Source organism: Oncorhynchus tshawytscha, linkage group LG10 (assembly GCF_018296145.1).
Source record: "Oncorhynchus tshawytscha isolate Ot180627B linkage group LG10, Otsh_v2.0, whole genome shotgun sequence".
Classification (NCBI taxonomy): Eukaryota; Metazoa; Chordata; class Actinopteri; order Salmoniformes; family Salmonidae; genus Oncorhynchus; species Oncorhynchus tshawytscha.
The window spans coordinates 37,123,594-37,144,165 of record NC_056438.1 but is presented as its reverse complement, the minus strand read 5'-3'; the positions used below and the strand labels follow the sequence as shown (position 1 = coordinate 37,144,165).

Genomic DNA, 20,572 nt, shown 5'->3' with positions numbered 1-20,572 from the left:
GAACGTTATTGTAATAATATAAATACAATTATTTGAACAGACATTTCCATTCAAGTGAATGTTCTGTTCTGGGCTGTGATGGGTTGTGGACATATGAGTCAAATTGCTGTGGTCTGTGGGAATTTCAATTTTTTTCCTTTAAGAAATGATATTTCTCTGATTGTAACGTAGAAGTGGAAACACTCACCTGCAGAGCATGGCCCATCAGATGAGCGTGATATGAGCCTCTGCTGTTTGCAGGAGGCCTGTCTTCGGTAGCATTCATTCTGGTAGGTGTCGCCATTGGAGCCACACACAGGGATGTAGTTTTTGTGGCACTGAAATTAAAAGCAGAAAACAAAAAACAAAAAAGTGAGTGCGTCTACATAATGCAAAGAGGCAATATACAACCTCAGAAGGTTGAAGAAATTCGGCTTGTCACCAAAAGCACCCAAACCTTTACAGATGCACAATCACCGCCTGGTACGGCAACTGCTCCGCCCACAACCATAAGGCTCTCCAGAGGCTAGTGAGGTCTGCACAACGCATCACCGGGGGCAAACTACCTGCCCTCCAGGACACCTACACCACCCGATGTCACAGGAAGGCCAAAAAGATCATCAAGGACAACAACCACCGAGCCACTGCCTGTTCACCCCGCTACCATCCAGAAGGCGAGGTCAGTACAGGTGCATCAAAGCAGGGACCGAGAGGCTTCTATCTCAAGGCCATCAGACTGTTAAACAGCCACCACTAACATTGAGTGGCTGCTGCCAACACACTGACTCAACACCAGTCACTTTAATAATGGAAAAATGGATTTAAAAATGTGGATGGATTGAAAAATGCCACTTTAACCAATGCCACTTCATAAAATGTTTACATACCCTACATTACTCATCTCATATGTATATACTGTACTCGATACCATCTACTTCATCTTGCCTATGCCGTTCTGTACCATCACTCATCTATATATTTTTATGTACATATTATTATTCATTCCTTTACACTGTGTATACAAGGTAGTAGTTTTGGAATTGTTAGGTTAGATTACTTGTTCGTTATTACTGCAGTGTCTGAACTAGAAGCACAAGCATTTCGCTACACTCGCATTAACATCTGCTAACCATGTGTATGTGACAAGTAAAATTTGATTTGATTTTGATTTGAGTGCAGATACTTTCACAACAAGAAAATGTGAAATAGGTAGTTGCGAAATTGTAGTAAGCTAGCTAATGCACAAGCTGTCATTGAGTAGCCAAAGCCATAATATAAATATACAGTGCCTTCGGAAAGTATTCAGACCCCTTCCCCTTTCCATATTTTGTTACGTTAGCGCCTTATAAAATAAAACAGAAATACCTTATTTACATAAGTATTCAGACCATTTGCTATGAGACTTGAAATTGAGCTCAGTGCATCCTGTTTCCATTGATCATTCTTGAGATGTTTCACCTGTGGTAAATTCAATTGATTGGACAAGCACACACCTGTCTAGATAATGTCCCACAGGTGATAGTCAGTGCAAAACACCCATCTCTGCAGCTGTCACGGCTCTCGTGGGTTGAAGGAGACCAAGGTGCAGCGTTGTAGGCGTTCATGATATTTATTAAATGACAAAGTAGAAAAACGAAAGTGCACAGTTCTGTCAGGCAACTAAACAGCTAAACAGAAAATAACTACCCACAGAACACAGGTGGAGAAAAGGCTGCCTAAGTATGGTTCCCAATCAGAGACAACGATAGTCAGCTGTCCCCGATTGAGAACCATACCCGGCCAAAACATAGAAATTAAAGAAACTAGAATGCCCACCCTAGTCACCACCCCACCAAAGGTGCGGACTCCGGCCGCAAAACCTGACTCTATAGGGGAGGCTCCGGGTGGGCATCTACTTCGGTGGCGGCTCCGGTGCGGGATGCAGACCCCGCTCCACCTCTGGCACCCCCCACTTCGCTGGAGGCTCCGGACCGGGGACCGTCGCTGGAGGCTCCGGACCGGGGACCGTCGCTGGAGGCTCCGGACCGGGGACCGTCGCTGGAGGCTCCGGACCTGGGACCGTCGCTGGAGGCTCCGGACCGGGGACCGTCGCTGGAGGCTCCGGACCGGGGACCGTCGCTGGAGGCTCCGGACCGGGGACCGTCGCTGGAGGCTCCGGACCGGGGACCGTCGCTGGAGGCTCCGGACCGGGGACAGTCTCTGGAGGCTCCGGACCGCAGATCAATGCTGGAGGCTTCGGACCGTCGCTGGAGGCTTCGTGCCATGGATCATCGCTGGAGGCTTCGTGCCATGGATCATCGCTGGAAGCTTCGTGCCATGGATCATCGCTGGAGGCTTCGTGCCATGGATCATCACGCACTGGAGGCCAGGCATGCTGAGCCGGCACCATCCGTCCTGGCTGGATGCTCACTCTAGCCCGTCCAATGCGGGGAGCTGGAATGTAGCGCACCGGGATGTGAACGCGCACTGGAGACACCATGCGCTCCGCCGCATAACACGGTGCCTGACCAGTACCACGCTCCCTACGGTAAGCACGAGGAGTTGGCTCAGGTCTGAACCCTGACTCTGCCACACTCCCCGTGTGCGCCCCCCAAATATTTTTGGGGAGTGGCCTCCCGGTCTTTCGTGCCAGCCGTGACCCTGTGTAATCCTGGGCCCTTTTCCTCGCTGCCTCCACCTTTCTCCCTGCTTCCACCTGCTCCCATGGCAGGTAATCCTTTCCCGCCAGGATCTCCTCCCACGTCCAGGATCCTTTCCCATTCAGGCTGTCCTCCCATGTCCAGTTCTCCTTACCACGCTGCTTGGTCCGTTTGTGGTGGGTAGTTCAGTCACGAACGTCGTCAGGAAAATGACCGGACCAAGGTGCAGTGTGGTGAGCGTACATTTCTTTTTTATTTTGAATGTCGCCAACAAGAAAACACCAAAAACTAACGTGAAGCTGACTAGGGCTATACAGGCCACAACTAACTACCCACAACTAAGGTGGAAAAACAGGCTGCCTAAGTATGATTCCCAATCAGAGACAAAACAATAGACCGCTGTCCCTGATTGAGAACCATACCCGGCCAAAACATAGAAACAGTAAACATAGAAATAAAGAAACTAGAATGCCCACCCTAGTCACACCGCAGCACTCCACCAATCAGGCCTTTATGGTAGAGTGGCCAGACGGAAGCAACTCCTCAGTAAAAGGCACATGACAGCCTGCTTGGAGTTTGCCAAAAGGCACATAAAGGATCATGAGAAACAAAATTCTTTGGTCTGATGAAACCAAGATTGAACTCTTTCACGTCTGGAGGAATCCTGGCCCCATCCCTACGACAAAGCATAGTGGTGGCAGGGACTGGGATCATGATCGAGGGAAGCCCAGACTTGAACCCGATCGAACATCTCTGGAGAGACCTGAACATTTCTGTGCAGCAACGCTCCCCATCCAACCTGACAGAGCTTGAGAGGATCTGCAGAGAAGAAATGGGAGAAACTCCACAAATACAGGTGTGCCAAGCTTGTAGCGTCATATACTAGACTCGAGGCAGTAATCGTTGCCAAAGGTGCTTAAACAAAGTACTGAGTAAAGGGTCTGAAAACGTATGTAAATGTGATATCAGTTTTGTTACACATTTCTAAAAAACTGTTTTTACTTTGTCATTATGGGGTATTGTGTCAAGATTGATGAGGGGAATAAACCATTTAATCAATTTTAGAATAAGGCTGTAATGTAACAAAATGTGGAAAAAGTCAAGGGGTCTGAATACTTCCTCTAATGCACTGTACATTCTAGTCATCTATCGTTCATTATGAGGGAATGTCATGAATGGTTATAACCTATGTAATGTCGCATCTAGGAAGCTTCATAAAGGCTTTGCAGGCATGGACTGATTGAAGACATACTGTAGGCTATTGCTCAGTCTCCCCATTAAATTATGTCTCTAAGGTATTCTGGTTTCTTCACACACACACCTGTCCTCCTTCTGTTGCAATTACAGTCACATTAGAGAGAAATATGGTGACCTTCTCATTCAGCACCTCAGACTATAGAAAGCAACCTAGACTAGAGGGCGAAAACAACAGCACTCCTCTCCGAAGCTATACCAAGCACCGGGGGTGGGTAGTAACGCACAACTAACGCTTTACATGTACTTAAGTCTGTTTGTGGAAGAACTAGTACTTTTCTAGTTACTCTCTGTGGGCTGTACTTGTACTCTTACTCAAGTATTTTCTGAAGAAAGTAACTTACCTTTTACTCTGTTACATTTTACCAAATCACTTCAGTTACATAGATTTATTTTACTCTATTGTCGCTGTCAGATGAAAACCTAGTGACTGTTGTGATTATACATTTATTTTACTCTGTGATTATACATTTATTGGTTCTCAGTTGTCCATCAAACCCTGTATCTCCACCACAGCTCTTGAAGTGAAGCACGTCTTCACTCCTAAGGAGATTTTTTTGACGTTGACGTTGAGACTAGTGTTTTGCGGGTACTATTTATTGAAGCTGCCAGTTGAGGACTTGTGAGGTGTCTGTTTCTCAAAGTAGACACTAATGTACTTGTCCTCTTGCTCAGTTGTGCACCGGGTCCTCCCACTCCTCTTTCTATTCTGCTTAGAGCCAGTTTGCGCTGTTCTGTGAAGGGAGTAACTATGCTGGAGGACATCTGCAAAATGGTGCTAGCAGGCTTAAATAATGCATTTCAAATCAATTGCACTAAGTTGTTATCTTTGTTTGCTGTCACATTTTACCATAAGGTGTAAAAAATTAACAAACTAAATGTGTAACTAGTATTAAGTAGTTTTCTGACCGGATCCTTTTTACTCTTACTTGAGTAGTTTCTTAAGAGGGCTACTTTTACATTTACTTGAGTAAATTACAAACTAAGTAACAATACCTTCACTTAAATCCAGATTTTCAGCACTCTACCCACCTCTGCCAAGCATATCATTCATATTTTTTTCAACATAAAAATACACACACTGCAGGCTCGTGTTTTCCTACCTTGTCCGGACATCCTGGTGACTTGTCAGGACATTCTGAACCTGATAACGTAGGTAAACATGTACACACACACAACATCTGGTAGAAACTACACCACATACCTGAAACTGGCACACACACTTCAGCGTGGCTCCGTCATCCCTGCAGACACCTCCAAAACGGCAGCTGGAGTCGTCACACACTCGTAGGTCGCTCTTCTTCTCCGACAGATCTAGTAAGACAAAGAAAGAGGTCATTCATTCATTTTTAATGTAGGCTACACATCTTTGTGCATTCCAAATGGCACCCCATTCCCTATTTAGTGCACTACTTTGACCAAGTCTCATCCATTTAAAAAAAATGCTGCATTAAAAACAACCCAATTTGGGTTATTTGGTAACCCAGCCCTGGGTAAATACTGGACAGAACACATGTTGGGTTATTTGGTAACCCAGCCCTGGGTAAATACTGGACAGAACACATGTTGGGTTATTTGGTAACCCAGCCCTGGGTAAATACTGGACAGAAAACATGTTGGGTTATTTGGTAACCCAGCCCTGGGTAAATACTGGACAGAACACATGTTGGGTTATTTTGACCCAGTCAGTTGGGCTGCGTAAATAACCCAACATGTGTTCACTACTACCCAACATGTGTTCACTACTACCCAACATGTAGTGAATCTTTGTTTTCATTTCAACAATTTACTATCTGTGATGTTCTAGATGCTTTGCTTAAGATTGATGTGAAAAGAAATCCACTGGGGCTGATATGCTTGATCCACTTTTACTGCAGCTCTCTGCCACCCTGACAGCTGAATCCTTTTACCTGATGATTAAATCTGGTACTATCCCCAAGGTTTGGAAGGCGGCCCATGTACTCCCCCTTCACAAAGGTGGTGACCCTTGTGACCTAAATAATTATCGCCCTATTTTATCTTAGAAATGTATTATAAATGTAAATCAGTCGGGTTTTAGACCAGCACTATCTCTGTTGCATCTTACACTAGTAATAAATTATGTAGTTTCCTGTATGAGTCTTCATTTACCTGTCAAAGGCTTTCGATACTGTTGATTACTCACCCCTAATTCAGAGGCGTTGTCATAGACCAGGCTGCATGTAATTAATTGACAGATACAACTCAATGTGTATCTGCTGACGCTGTTAAATAAGATTTCCTGGATATTACGAAAGGTGTCCCACACGGGTCGATTCTGGGTCCTGTAGTTGTTACGGTTCACATTAACAATACCACAGCCACTTCAAAGCAACACAGTAACACATGGTAAGCCAAGTACCTTCCTTTTGTTGGTTCTGGTAAGGAGTTAATTTGTCCCTTGGACTCCCTTCCCAGGTCTATACAGGTGTAATGGAGGGTATATGCAGGCATACGCGGTATACCCACGTATTTTTCAGTGAGCATTGCATTTACTCAATTCTTAATCCCCAGGATGTGTAGCAAATTAGTGAAGTGGAAGTATACGCTGTTTCAATGAATAAGGCTGATTGAACAGATCAGTATGTTTAGCTTAAAATGTTGATAAACTATTATTTCTTCACAGCAATGTGGTAGGCCTAGAATGGTGCGAATGTTAAACATTTTGTGGGAAAACACTGTTCTAAAATTCACCCCGCACCTGTAAGGGGTTTCATTGACAGAGATGGAAGTATTTATTTGAAATTTAGAGAGGGAAGGGAGATCTAAAGATGCAACAATTACCATTGCTAATATGACTGGGATAATGACTTTGGCTGCTAGACAATGAAAGAAAGCTGAAAGAATACCAATAGAACAGGAGAACACATACAACGTCTTTATAAAATAATTGCCTCCATGTTTCTATGGTAGGAATTTGGCTCTAGGCTACTTTGAAACAAGGTACGAAATGATTCATAATATCAAGTAAATGTCCAGGTTCCAACCAATTAAGGAACAGGGAAAATATAGTGAGGCTAATTATGGCGATGCTAATGATAACTGTCTTCTGGTAGATGGAAAGGCTTTCCCAGAAACCTTCTCAATTAAATGTTAACTAGTTACAAAGTAGCATTTGCCTACCTAGCAGAATGGTATCATGATTATTTGTATCAATCCAGTGGCCATTTGTTTTGCAAACTCCATCTCATGTGTTACAGAAACACCACTAACCAAACAACCGTGCTAGGTGCATGGGGGCCTCATTTATAAACCGTATGTACGTATAAAATATACCCCAAAATGTGCGTGCACCAGTTCACGCAAAAGTTGGTATTTAAAACAATTTTACTTGACGTGAGAATGGACTAACCTCCCCGCAAACTTTATACCATGCGGACGCACATCTGCTAGTGGTTGAAATATTGTATTGCAAGCTGGCAAGTATTTTGTACAAATCGGGGATATGATGAAAATCTTATTCATAAAAAAACAAAAAAACATACTGACAATAACGTAGCCATTTGCCATTACTGGGACGAGTGAAAATATGTTTATTAGAATAGTATTTTCCTTGAAATAGGCATCTTAAAATTAGACAGGAATTTGTTTTCTATTTATTTTATTTTCATAACCATTGCAGAATATATTCCTCACTTTTTCTGGCTGTGACGGGTTCATTTTCCCGAAGGAGCCATACAACACATGACCATGTGCATCTCTCAGCCTAGTGGCCTAGCAAATAGGCCATATGTATCTCTGGTTTTGCAAGATCATTAGCAGCATGGTTTATAATACTGGCATACAGTCGAATTTAACAGCTTATCTTTGACATTGATGTCGGCCTATGCATCAAGTTAAGTATTTATTGTCACGTGCACAAGTACAGTGAAATGCCTTTCTTGCTTGCTCTTTCCCAACATTGCAGTAATGAACATCAGTAGTACTATAAAAAAAAGTAGAAAAAAACCTCTTAGTAGAACAAAAAACACACATACTGTAATTGGATTTTATTTAGTAGCCTGCTCTACAATGTTACAGAATTCACGGGCAGTCCATCATATTTCGGTTGGTGGAAAAGTCGATATAAAAAGGTTCTGCTGACAGGTCCACGGCAATTTGACATTGTTTTCTCGTTCAGTAACGGACAGTCCTTTTCCAGATACAGCATAAATTACTGCTAAAGATTTAAACATTCTGCCAACAGTATGGGTAGGTTAAAGTATTGCTGTGCGATAGGAGTGCGACATCATTGCCCATTTAATCTCAGAACCTATAGCAAGGGATGACATACACTACATTACCAAAAGAATGTGGACACCTCGTCGAACACCTCATTCCAAAATCATGGGCATTAATATGGAGTTTGTCCCCCCTTTTGCGAATATAACAGCCTCCACTTTTCTGGGAAGGCTTTCCACTAGATGTTGGAACATTGCTGTGGGGACTTGCTTCCATTCAGCCACAAGAGCATTAGTGAGGTCGAGCACTGACGTTGGGCGATTAGGCCTGGCTCACAGTCGCCATTTCAATTCATCCAAAAGATGTTCGATTGGGGTTGCGGTCAAGGCTGTGTGGAGGCAGATCAAGTTCTTCCACATCGATCTCAACAAACCATTTCTGTATGGACCTCACTTTGTGCACGTGGGCATTGTCAGGGTGAAACAGGAAAGGGCCATCCGCCAATCTTTTGCCACAATGTTGGAAGCACAGAATTGTCTAGAATGTCGCTGTATGCTGTAGCATAAAGATTTCCCTTCACTGGAACTAAGGGGCCTAGCCCGAACCATGAAAAACAGCTCCAACCATTATTCCTCCTCCACCACACATTACAGTTGGCACTATGCATTGGGGCAGGTACCGTTTTCCTGGCATCTGACAAACCTGGATTCATCTGTCGGACTGCCAGATGGCGAAGCATGATTCATCACTTCAGAGAAAGTGTTTCCACTGCTCCAATGGCGGCTAGTTTTACACCACTGCAGCCGACGCCTGGCATTGCGAATGGTGATCTTAGGCTTGTGTGCAGCTGCTCGGCCATGGAAACCCATTCCATGAAGTTCCCGACGAACAGTTATTGTGCTGACGTTGCTTCCAGAGGCTGTTTGGAACTTGGTAGTGAGCGTTGCCATCGAGGACAGACGAGTTTTACTCGCTATGCACTTCAGCACTTGGTGGTCCCTTTCTGTAAGCTTGTGTGGCCTACCACTTTTGGCCGTTGTCACTCCTAGATGTTTCCACTTCACAATAACAGCACTTACAGTTGACCAGGGCAGCTCTAGCAGGGAAAAATTTGACAAATTGACTTGTTGGAAAGGTGGCATCCTATGACGGTGTTTGTCTATGGCTAATGTGCTCGATTTTATACACCTGTCAGCAACGGGTGTGGCTGAAATAGCTGAATCCACTAATTCAAAGAGGTCCACATACTTTTTTTTTGTCCACATACTTTTGTATATATAGTGTATAAACCCAATTATCTATTGATAAACTAAATATTGAACAACATTCGTCTAGTCCTCAAAAGTCTCCTGATGTGGTTTAAGCATTGTTGTTGACTTAGAACATCCAATTCTATTGTTTTTCTATTTCAAAGTGTGACTTAAAAAGGGAAAAATCTGAAACCTGTGAATTTCTGACTCAGTTTGACAGCCTAATTTATCTGTTTAAATAGTAGGCCTACTATTATCCTACTTGCACAGTACAGCTTGGGTTAGCTTGACTGTGAAAGATCATTTTAGGTCATTCAAGAGTGTGTCACAAGCTAGGTATCCCACCAGCGGTGTCTCCACCAAATGGACTTCTTGCGGTTAAAAATCGGTGCGTGATGACGTAGTGCACACAAAATGTACTTTTTCGCTTAAGTTTTCATGTACTGAATAAAAATCTAAAGTTCAATTGTCACGAACCGGCTCAAAGCCCATAACAAAAGGGAGACAACATGGAGATAAGGAGTAACAAAATATATATTTATTAAATAAAGTAAACTAAATACGATATACAATGGTCTGTGTAATCAGTAATGTAAGTGAGTGTTTTGCATGCATGAATGTGATAATGCAGGGTGTTGAAAGGTGCCAAAGCAAACAACCAAAAGGCCACCAAGATACACAACAAAATCTGTAAAGGTGTCTGAATGTAGAGTCTCCTCCATGAATGGGGAAGTGGTTTATTTATCCTGGGACACACCGGGCCCAGGTGTTTCCCATGTAGCTGACGACCCTCCCAACTCCGCCCACTGGCATCCTAATAAGGAAACAAGAACAAAGAGAGAATATGGCAGACAGAGTGGGAGGGTCGTCACACAATGTGTTTGCGTCGTATTTTCAACTCTACCGATAGTTTTGTCTCTGTTGCATTAAATAGCAAATGTGCTGACTCTAGTCTTGGCACTTGCGCTCTAGCCAACAGCTCGCAGATACAGTGCAGGCAGGCTGTGCTGGTAAACTAGTCTACATAGTGAGAATATTATGGATAAGTCTGAATTTTTGTATTTGCCAAACAGCAGTTCATTATCAATTATCATGTCACCAGAATAAGACCCTCAATATTTTTTTGGAAAGGAGCATCAATCGCCATGCACTTTCACCACCCTGTGAAGTTCATCATCATTTATTCCATCTGTAGCCTAATAAACTGCATGGTTTCCAGAGTCATAATGAGAGGCCCACACACCTTATCATCGCGTGACTCCAAGTTTACTTGGACATGATGGTTATTATATCAATATTTGTGCATAAAGATATTTCCACCACCATTTCTCACTGAATTCATTTTACAGACACCAAAAGACCCCACCATGTCGAACAAACAAATATCTGTCTGCATTTATAAAATTGTACCGAAACGACCGGTTTCCATCAGCTTTCGTGCTTAAAAAAAATATATGGTATGACCTTACACGCATAAAAACTGTGGATGTAAAAGTGGTTCGTGTTTCTCATAGAATTTCCTTTAGAAGGCGTGGCGTTTGGGAAATGTTTGTCAAAAAGAGGATACCCACTTCTCCAGGCACCACTACTTCTATAGTAATGATAGGGCTGCTGACTACCAAAATGTGCAGAGTACCTAAATTAGCGACGTTTAGCAACAGACTCAGCAGAGATCAAAGGGAGGAACTCTGCACAAAATGATGTAGCGGTAGCAGCGTATTACTCAGTCATGCCTCTGTATGTGTCACACACCATGCCTGAGTGGGCTTTGAAGAGCCGTGTTATGGTCTGTAATTACCACTTTTAGACCAGCCTAGACTAGCTAACGACTATCTGCGCTAACCAGACCAGGCTTTCAATGTTGCTCCCAGAACGAGACACAAAAACACAGTGCTACTGTGTTAGTGAGTAAGACTACACCATTTCTACATTGAGTCGACCCAAAGGCCTAGACCCTATGCCATGCCTAGCCACTCATGTAGATCTAAAATTATTTGATACATTTATTAAGCGATATTTGCATCACCTTGCCCATAATCTCTGGGACAGACACACATAATATAAATGGTATCGTAGCATCTGTCAACAGACTGTGGGATGCGGCGGCTAACAATGAACTTTGTTCCTGTGCCCTGATTTCTTGTCAATGATCATTTGCAGAGAAAAACAATTGCGATTTCACAGGTGCTTGCATCTTTCAAATGTAGCCAAAAGACTTTCCCGAAACCTGGAAAGAGAAGGGAGTGGAGCTACCACCCAGCGTCCGTAGTATCTTTTCTAACACATCTCCCACAGAACTTAATTGAGCATCTGACACAATTACCCAAGATTATCTTGCCCTAGACTGGGTGGAATGTTTTCCCTTATTGCTTATACCTATCCAATTGTTTGAAATCTACAGGAGGGCCTAGGTACATTCTTAGAAGAAAAGGTTCTATCTAGAACCTAAAAGGGTTATTCTGCTGTGCACATAAGGGAACCCTTTGAATAACCTTTTCTGGAACTAGGTAGAACCCTTTTGGATCTAGGTAGAACCTTTTTGGGTTCCATGTAGAACCCTTTCCACAGACGTTTTCTACCTGGAACCATAAAGGGTTCTCCTATGGGTACAGCCAAATAATTATTTTGGAACCCTTTTTATAAGAGTGTAGTAGGGGCTTGGGGTTGATTTAGAAATCAGAATGACGACAGCCTTAGATGTGCAAAGTAAACTCCACTTTCCAGGAACTACAAGCTGGTGTGTAAGTAAACTGGTGTATATGTAATGCACACGTAATGTAAAACCTGTCCCCATTTTATTTGTTAATCTCGCAGAGTCTAACGCTTCATCTCAAATAGCAAACTTTTTCCCAACATATTGCAGTACTTTTGACCAGAAACGTATTTGCCCTGGTCAAACGTATTGCACTTTATAGGGAATAGGGTGCCATTTGGGATGAGTCCTAAGTTGGAGAAGCTGCTCTCTGGGCTTACCGACCACTTGGACAGAGAACCATGTAAGCTATTCCAATGTTAAACCCATTGGAATGGATAACGCCTTGCATATATTGTACAAATGTCTTGTTCCAGAACTTTCTAGATGTTTGCATATCTAAATTGTTTATCTTCGTCTCAGCGTTACAGTTCCCGAACAACCCGTGGCACCTTTGACCTACTACTTAAATGTTTTATCTTTCCCATTCACCCTCTGAATGGCACATATACAATCCATGTCTCCAGGCTTAAAAATCCTTACTTAACCTGTCTCCTCCCCTTTGTTTACACTTATTGAAGTGAATTTAACAAGTGACATCAACAAGAGATCATAGCTTTCAACTGGATTCACCGGGTCAGTCTATGTCAATGTTTTGAACACTCAGTGTATAGGCCTTGTCTCCTGTACTATAAATAGTGTTACTTAGCCACACTTATCTTTCCAGAATGAGCCATATCAGACAATTTCATAGAGCATCAAAGAGATACAATGTTGCTTAAGCGAATCTCTCCCGACCAGCACAAAATTGGCTGATTTGTATCTTTTCTCATTTGACTAGGCAATGTTCCTTCTGACTGGCTGTCGACGTCATAGCAGAGCAGAGGAGCAGAGAGAGGAGTGTGTTGAGGTGGCCAGAACCCTGAACCGTCTGTGTAGTTTAATGTGTTCCGGGGAGGGGCTGTCAACAACAGCTGTTTACGGCAGCTGTCCACTGCTGGCTGGCTTCAATCTCTCATTGTTTCCTTCCTTCCGCTGGCTAGTGTGCCTTTCATGGCTAATTAAACCAAGCCATTGCCCCATCCATCAGGGTAGATTGTGCCTGGCGCAGTTGAGGATGAAAGCATGTGTGTCTGAGTTTGAGTGTATTTGGGAGTAAACATTTCAGTTGCAGGCATTTCTGTGCTTAACTTAATATACATAGACGCCAAATGTATCTATTAACAGAGATTTCTGTGTATATCTGTGTGGGTGCTTGTTTACAACAGAGCACTGTCTATCTATTTTATATGTTCCCTGGAGTATAGGCTATATATTCCAACAAACTCACCAGCAATTTGTGATTTTTTAATATTTTTTTATATACAGTTATATATCACAATATTCTTTTTGGACGATATTATATCTATATTTGACTCCAAGTATCGATTTGTACCTGCGCCAAACTTCTGCATTTTTCATCCTATAGCTTGTCCTCCATCTTTTAAAAAATATTTTTAAAATAGTGTTTTACAGCACTTTTATTTCTCTGACTGATCAAAACTCGTTCTCACGTTCTATCGTATTTCTGCAGAAGAAATATAGTGATCAATATGTTTGGAGTATCAAATCGCAATACAATTGCAGAATCTAATCATAATACATATAGAATCGTTAGATTTTTTAAATTGTGAGAATCGCAATGCATATCGTATTGGCACCTAAGTATAATGATAATATCGTACAGTGAGGTCCCTGGCAATTCCCAGCCAGACTAGAAATGCAACATAATTCCTTATTCAGCCAGAACTGGAGAGAACTCAGTGGTCCGTGGCTGTCTGGGCCGAGCGCAGATCAACCTCTGTCTCAAATCCCCCCCGCTTGCCTGAGTCGTCATGCCCACCTAGCGGTCTGTCTCCTGGGTCGTTATCTATGCCGGGCCCCCTGACTCCAGGCTAGTAGACGTCAATACTTCAACTCCTGTCTGGTAGACTGGGGTCTACACTTCACTGGTTTTCCTCGGCTCAGACAGAAAGGGTCTTTTAGCTTTTAACCCTTTCAGCTTGAAACTGTTTTTCGGCTTGTACAGGATTAAAAAGGTTCGATTCCAGCTGTGGCCACCCATATGAAAATGTATGCACAGATTACTAAATTGCTTAGGATAAAAGCGTCTTCTTAATGGCACATATGATATTGAATTGAAAACATTCTTATTCATCGCCATTCATAGTTGGACATAAATATGTTTTGAATGTATATTTAGACTTTGCTCAAGGATGGCTCAAAGTGTCTATGGATTCCTCCCTGTTGTGTTGAACACTGTCAGATTAAACTGTAATAATGGACAAACCTCCATTCCCCTTCACTCCTTGCAAGCCAACACATTTCAAAGGAGAACCTTGGATGTTTGACATTGTACACAACTTGACAGTTGAGTAGCATTTGAACTTGTGAAAAAGAGATATGTGCTGCCCTCAACTACAAACAATCACGTGAGCATGTACACATAGAAACACACACAACACAGAACTCATGGCAGAAGTCAAATGTTTTCATTTCATAGCAAAACAACCTTTTCAAGGACGATTGTATCATATTGATATTGTCTAAATGCAACAAGAGACTGTAGGGAGCGTCTGCGATGCCATTCTCCGAAAAGAAACATGAGAGGGGGGCGCTGAGCAATTCACGTAAAATGTCACCATCAGAAATACATTATAGGGACTTAATACCCAAACAGCTATTGATTTCATAAATAATAAATATACACTACAGGTCAAGTTATAGAACATCTCCTCATTCAAAGGTTTTTCTTTATTTTTATCATTTATGCATTGTAGAATAATAGTGAAGACATCAAAACTATGAAATCACCCATATTGAATCATGTATTAACCCAAAAAATTATCTAAATATATTTTATATGGGATTCTTCAAATAGCCACCCTTTGGAATAATTTTGCACGCCCAATTTTTCCGTTTTTGATTTGTTAAAAAGTTTGAAATATCCAATAAATGTCGTTCCACTTCATGATTGTGTCTTCCAAACAAGACAATGATCCAAAACAGCTGTAAAGCAAAATCAAAGTATTCTTAAGGGGCTGGAATGGTTCGTTTTGATTTGTTAAAAATAAATCCCACTTGTTGTTGATTCTTCACAAAAAAATACAGTTTTATATCTTTATGTTTGAAGCCTGAAATGTGGCAAAAGGTCGCAAAGTTCAAGGGGGTCGAATACTTTCGCAAGGCACTGTAAATGCTTCACAGAGTTCAAGTAACAGACACATCTCAATATCAACTGTTCAGAGGAGACTGCGTGAATCAGGCCTTCATGGTTGAATTGCTGCAAAGAAAACACTACTAAAGGACACCAATAGTAAGAAGAGACTTGCTTGGGACAAGAAACACGAGCAATGGACATTAGACCGGTAGATATTTGTCCTTTGGTCTAGAGTCCAAATTGGAGATGTTTGGTTCTAACCACAGTGTCTTTGTGAGACGCGGTGTGGGTGAACAGATGACCCCCCATGTGTATTTCCCACTGTAAAGCATGGAGGAGGAGGTGTTATGGTGTGGGGGTGCTTTGCTGGTGACACTGTGATTTATTTAGAATTCAAGGCACACAGCATTCTGCAGCGATACACCATCCCATCTGGTTTGGGCTTAGTGAGATTAACATTTGTTTTTCACAATGACCCAACACACCTCCAGGCTGTGTAAGGGCTATTTGACCAAGGAGAGTGATGGAGTGCTGCATCAGATCTGGCTTTCACAATCCCCCGACCTCAACCAAATTGAGATGGTTTGGGATGAGTCGGACCGCAGAGTGAAGGAAAAGCAGCCAGCAAGTGCTCAGCATATGTGAGAACTCCTTCAAGAGTGTTGGAAAAGCATTCCAGGTGAAGCTGGTTGAGAGAATGCCAAGAGTGTGCAAAGCTGTCATCAAGGCCAAGGGTGGCTATTTGAAGAATCTGAAATATAAAATATATTTAGATAATTGTTTTGGTTAATACATGATTCCATGTGTTAGTTCATCATGTTGATGTCTTCAATATTATTATACAATATAGAAAATAGTAAAGATAAAGAAAAACCCTTGAATGAGTAGGTGTTCTAAAAGTTTTGACCAGTAGTGTATGTGTGTATATATATATATATATATATATTTAATGCTTTTGTTATATTAGTTTTTTGTGAAACACAGCAAAAAGAGGCTTTCCCAATCACATAATCAGTAGAACCACTTTAAACTGCTATCCTACTATGGTCTTTCACTATTTAAATGTAAGTGCAGCAGGACGACTGATGGGTTTGTCTAATTACTTCATTTGAATAACAGGCTCTGGCTCGGAAGCACATCCTCCACCTGCCACCTGGGTGGCTGAGTGATCGCCGGTCTCTTTTCAGACCCTTAACCCGAGATTTATAGAGGGACACATCTCATCTCCCATCCCCCACTAACACACACAAACATGTAAAACAGACACGCACACGCTCACATGCAGTGTGTAGATGCACACACAAAGCACACCCACCATGCAGAGTGCAGACAGACACCCACACAATCTTTCATTGCTATTCACTGGTGGGTTGATTAGTTGACTTCCTGGATGACTTCCTTGAGGGCTTAAACCCACTTCATCTCCTCCACGCACGCACGTACGCCCTTTGCAAATGCTTTGGTCTGCTTAGGTCTTGAGCAAGGAAGTCCACATAGAGTAGTTGTTTTAAGGTGTAAACACTAGTGTAGAACACAGGCATGTTGTAATTAAGACTCAATAACTAAGATTGTTATACTGGAAGTGTAGACTCACAAAACCTTTATTTCTACCTCCATTGTCAATGACAGACATTGACTCACTTTCAGGGGTGTGAATATTTACAAGGACTTTAGATCTTCCTCTGCAAAACATGCCCCCTCCCCCCAAAAAATGTTGATATGAGCAAACCGTTGTCTTTAACCAAATCAAGACAATGCCACCTTAGAGAAGCTGCTTTGCAAACTGATGAACAATGAGGAGTGAAATGTGATTGTCCATTGTTGTTTTTTGAGACCAAGAAAAGCTTGACTTCAAAAGAAAGATTAGTTAGCACTTTAATTTTTCTAAAAAAAATGTTTTACAATTCTCTAAAAAGCCTTTCACTGTTCTCTTCACACCACGAGCAAAAGTGCCTGCTTTTGGATTTTGAATAAAACATGATATTTTCCATTTTTCACAGTCTTTTTTTGTGCCCATTTGCTACAGGCAACACAGAAAAATGCACCAACCATGAACATTTTTTAAATCGATTTGGGCTATTTTTATATGGTAAAATTAGACTCGTATTGTCTGTAGCCTTTTTTTCTCTAGTCTCTGTGTGACAAATCATAATCTTGGAGACTTAAATGGGTACTACAATAGGTACTACAAATATTGTGTTATAATGCTTCCAAGAGCTTTACATGGTACTTTGGCTTGATAAGAACATTTACGGCATCAGTGTATTACAATGTGCTGTAGTCATGCACTCTGAAATGTCTACAATCACCCTCGGACAATTAGTGTAATATGAATTTACCTATTCATAAATGTTTAATATCATACAGTGTTGGCATATGGTAAATCAACATTTTATGCCATGTAATTTCAAGGAATAGGAATAGAGCAACGCAATAGATTCATCCACCTTGGAATTCATTAGGCTAGATGAATAAATATTGAACAAATCCAAGATGGCTCCCTCAGGAAGAACCCCCTCTCCTGCAGACAGAAGGCTTTGCTTATTACAGTGCGGGCCTGTTTGCCAAGTCATCCCAGTGATCCGCGACTCCTGCGGAGGTGTCTAAATGAGTGTGTCTCTTTCTATACTAAGTGTGCAAACAGCACAGGTGTAGGAGAACGTGTCTGGCTTTCTATGAGGTGAGCACAAATGTGGGATGCTAAAAGATTGGCTTGTGTGGCACAGACCTCTCGTACTGCGTTTGACCTCGGTTCGAATCAACGTCAAATACCAAGAAAACAATACTCTTTCAGTCAAAACAGCTTTGAAATGTCAAATGCCCAATTTAAAGCAACACACTAAGATGTAGCCTACATGCCATCAAAGTGTGGACCACCAATAAAACACTTTTTTTACAAACAACCATGCAAATCCATTTCAAAAAGTGTTCACATTCAAATAGCACTTGATTTCTAAGATATATCTGGAGTGCTCAAGGAATGATGTTCCATGAGCAATATTACTTGATTTGAAGCAATACATACTTTGTTTACAGTTTCATAACATGACAGTTGCCTAAATAACACAACATGAAACCACAGGCATCAGAAACCTAAGCTTTAGTCAAAGACAATGCAATGGGACTTTAGTTTGGGCACAGTCAAATAAGTTCAGCTTCAGCTTCAAACACCAAAGCCAGGGTGGCGCCTCTGTCAAAACAAATCCAAATTCCTAACCCACCGCCTGGTTTACAACTAAAAAGCCCAACCAAATGACTTTTGCTATGTCCACTGAAGGCTTACGCAACCTGAGAGGATACAGTGCAGATACAGTAAATGTTACAATTTCCTGCTTACCAAAGGTGGATCTATTTTCTATTTTGAAACAAATATAATTTAAATATAATGCCAGCGAGTAACTAGAGGACACAAAGGTAAGAGAAACTGTATATGCTTGCAATATAAATTGGCAACTGTAAACTTTTGTAATGACTAAGAAGTCATTATTAATTTGATAAGTGCACGTTCATAGTTTGGGTCAAAATAGCAGAGCCTTTTTAACCTTCCAACCTTAACCTACTGTACCTAACTTAACCCTCATCCAAAGTTGACATTTCTAAACTTTAAAGGAGAACTCACCAGGCCGATTGTCGTTCTGTACACTAGGGGGCTGTTCGTCCGCTTGCTGTCGGCGCGGTGTGTTATAGGGACCACTGGGCGACTGACGGATGTCATTGTCACCCGTTTCTACATGTAGAATCGGTTTGCACTCGGTTTAGAGGTGCTAAGTACTCTCAGCCTGCAATCCTACTGGTCTGTCCGTGCCTTAAATAAATGTATTGCACTCCAGCCGTAAGAATTCAACATTCAGAAAACATTCCAAATAGAAAACTGACATTGCAATCTGTGTTTCACACTAAACTACAGTATACTTTCTTCTGTTGGTGGACAGCAAACTCCACACTCCTGAAGGGAAAAACTATAGTGTGGTTGTGTCCTCTTGCTTCAAAGAGGCATGAATATCTATCCCAGCACATGGTTACAAAGGAGGAGGGGACAGAAATCTTACAAGAGGGATGAAATAACTCACTAAAACCACAGAGAAAGAGCAGGAGCTTCTCAGCAGGCGGCGAAGGAACAGCGGGATGAAGAGCCTGACGCGATGAAAGATTTAAGTGCTGGGGGAATTCAAAGGCTGAGTGACCCCAGGCCTTTCAGCCTGTAAGCTGCACGCAGGCGCTTTTGGTGTGAGTGTGAGAGAGAAGAGAAGAGAGAAAGAGGGAGGGGTGAGACAGGGGGGTAGAGGGAGAGCAAGAGAGATGGAAAGAGACGTAGATGTAGAGAGAGTCAGAGTGAAACACGACTTTTGACGCCAATTGACTCAACAAAAAAAATCTAATCACTTCAGGACTAAAATGTTTTCTTTTCCAGTCCACAAATAGACAAACATTTGAAACAGCCACCATCCCCCACAACCCCTTAGAGGAGAAGAAGACAGAGCGAAAGAGAGCGATGCATGCAGTGCCCTCAATGGGTCTTCTTTCCAGAGGTTTCCATCTGTCTGTGTAAACAAGACAAAAGACCCAGTGGCCTTTTCAGAAGCACAACAAGACCTCTAGAGGAGGACCATCTGCCACCTCAGGGTTTGGGAGAGCCTGGATGGACGAGGCCCTCAACCAGGGAGAGCCAACCAAAGATCCACTCCATACCATATCCATTCCCCTCCATTCAGCCAATGTTTGTCTCCTCACACAATCAACACAAGTAATACACTGTGTTCAGTCTTTGCTTCACTTTACAGTCCACCGGCCCCCTGCCATGTTCCAGGTTAAGGCAAACCTCTGACCCCAGCTAGTGCAGATAACCTTAGTGATGGTGATGGTAGAATAGGTCTACATTGAAAATGAAAGGCAATAGCAAAAAAATGGTGTGTCCCCCAGGGTCGGTCCTAGGCCCCCTAGTTTTCCTGGGTGACTACCGGCTAATGTACTGTATACGTCCGATCCTAAAAGGCAACACAAGTATTGTTGAGACCATTTGTATCTTCAAATGGTCCAGTTCCCTGACGTTGTTCAGACTGTCCAAGTTTTGTCCATTGTTCAGGCATTTGAGGCGTTCATATATGCAGTTTAGATTGAATTTCTTCCCACAGTCCAAAACTGGTTGAATCAACATTGTTTCAACATAATTTGTCAACACATTGTCATCAGTCATCAATGTAAACTGTCTTTTTGAGTGGACGTATTGGTTGTAATCTTATTGATCAACATCTCAAACAAATATTACCCAATTGTCCATGCCGAAATGGGGCATGGTGTGTCCAGTGGGTTGAAATCACACTAAAATTGCTCCATACAATCATAGCTATTTTCTGTTTTCTAGATTCAGTGACGTTTGCTG

At 42.2% G+C, this 20,572-nt stretch overlaps 1 protein-coding gene across 2 annotated transcripts in view; it reads right to left on the bottom strand.

Moving 5' to 3' along the window:
* tmeff1a (transmembrane protein with EGF-like and two follistatin-like domains 1a) overlaps positions 1–20,572 on the bottom strand; it is an 85,285-nt gene that overhangs the window by 13,232 nt on the left and 51,481 nt on the right. For both annotated transcript variants that reach the window (XM_024435014.2, XM_024435013.2), the window contains exons 2-3: positions 5,077–5,186; positions 188–317 (exon numbers count right to left, since the gene is read on the bottom strand). In XM_024435014.2, the coding sequence (XP_024290782.1) occupies positions 188–317; positions 5,077–5,186 (240 nt within the window). The remainder of the gene's footprint in view (positions 1–187; positions 318–5,076; positions 5,187–20,572) is intronic.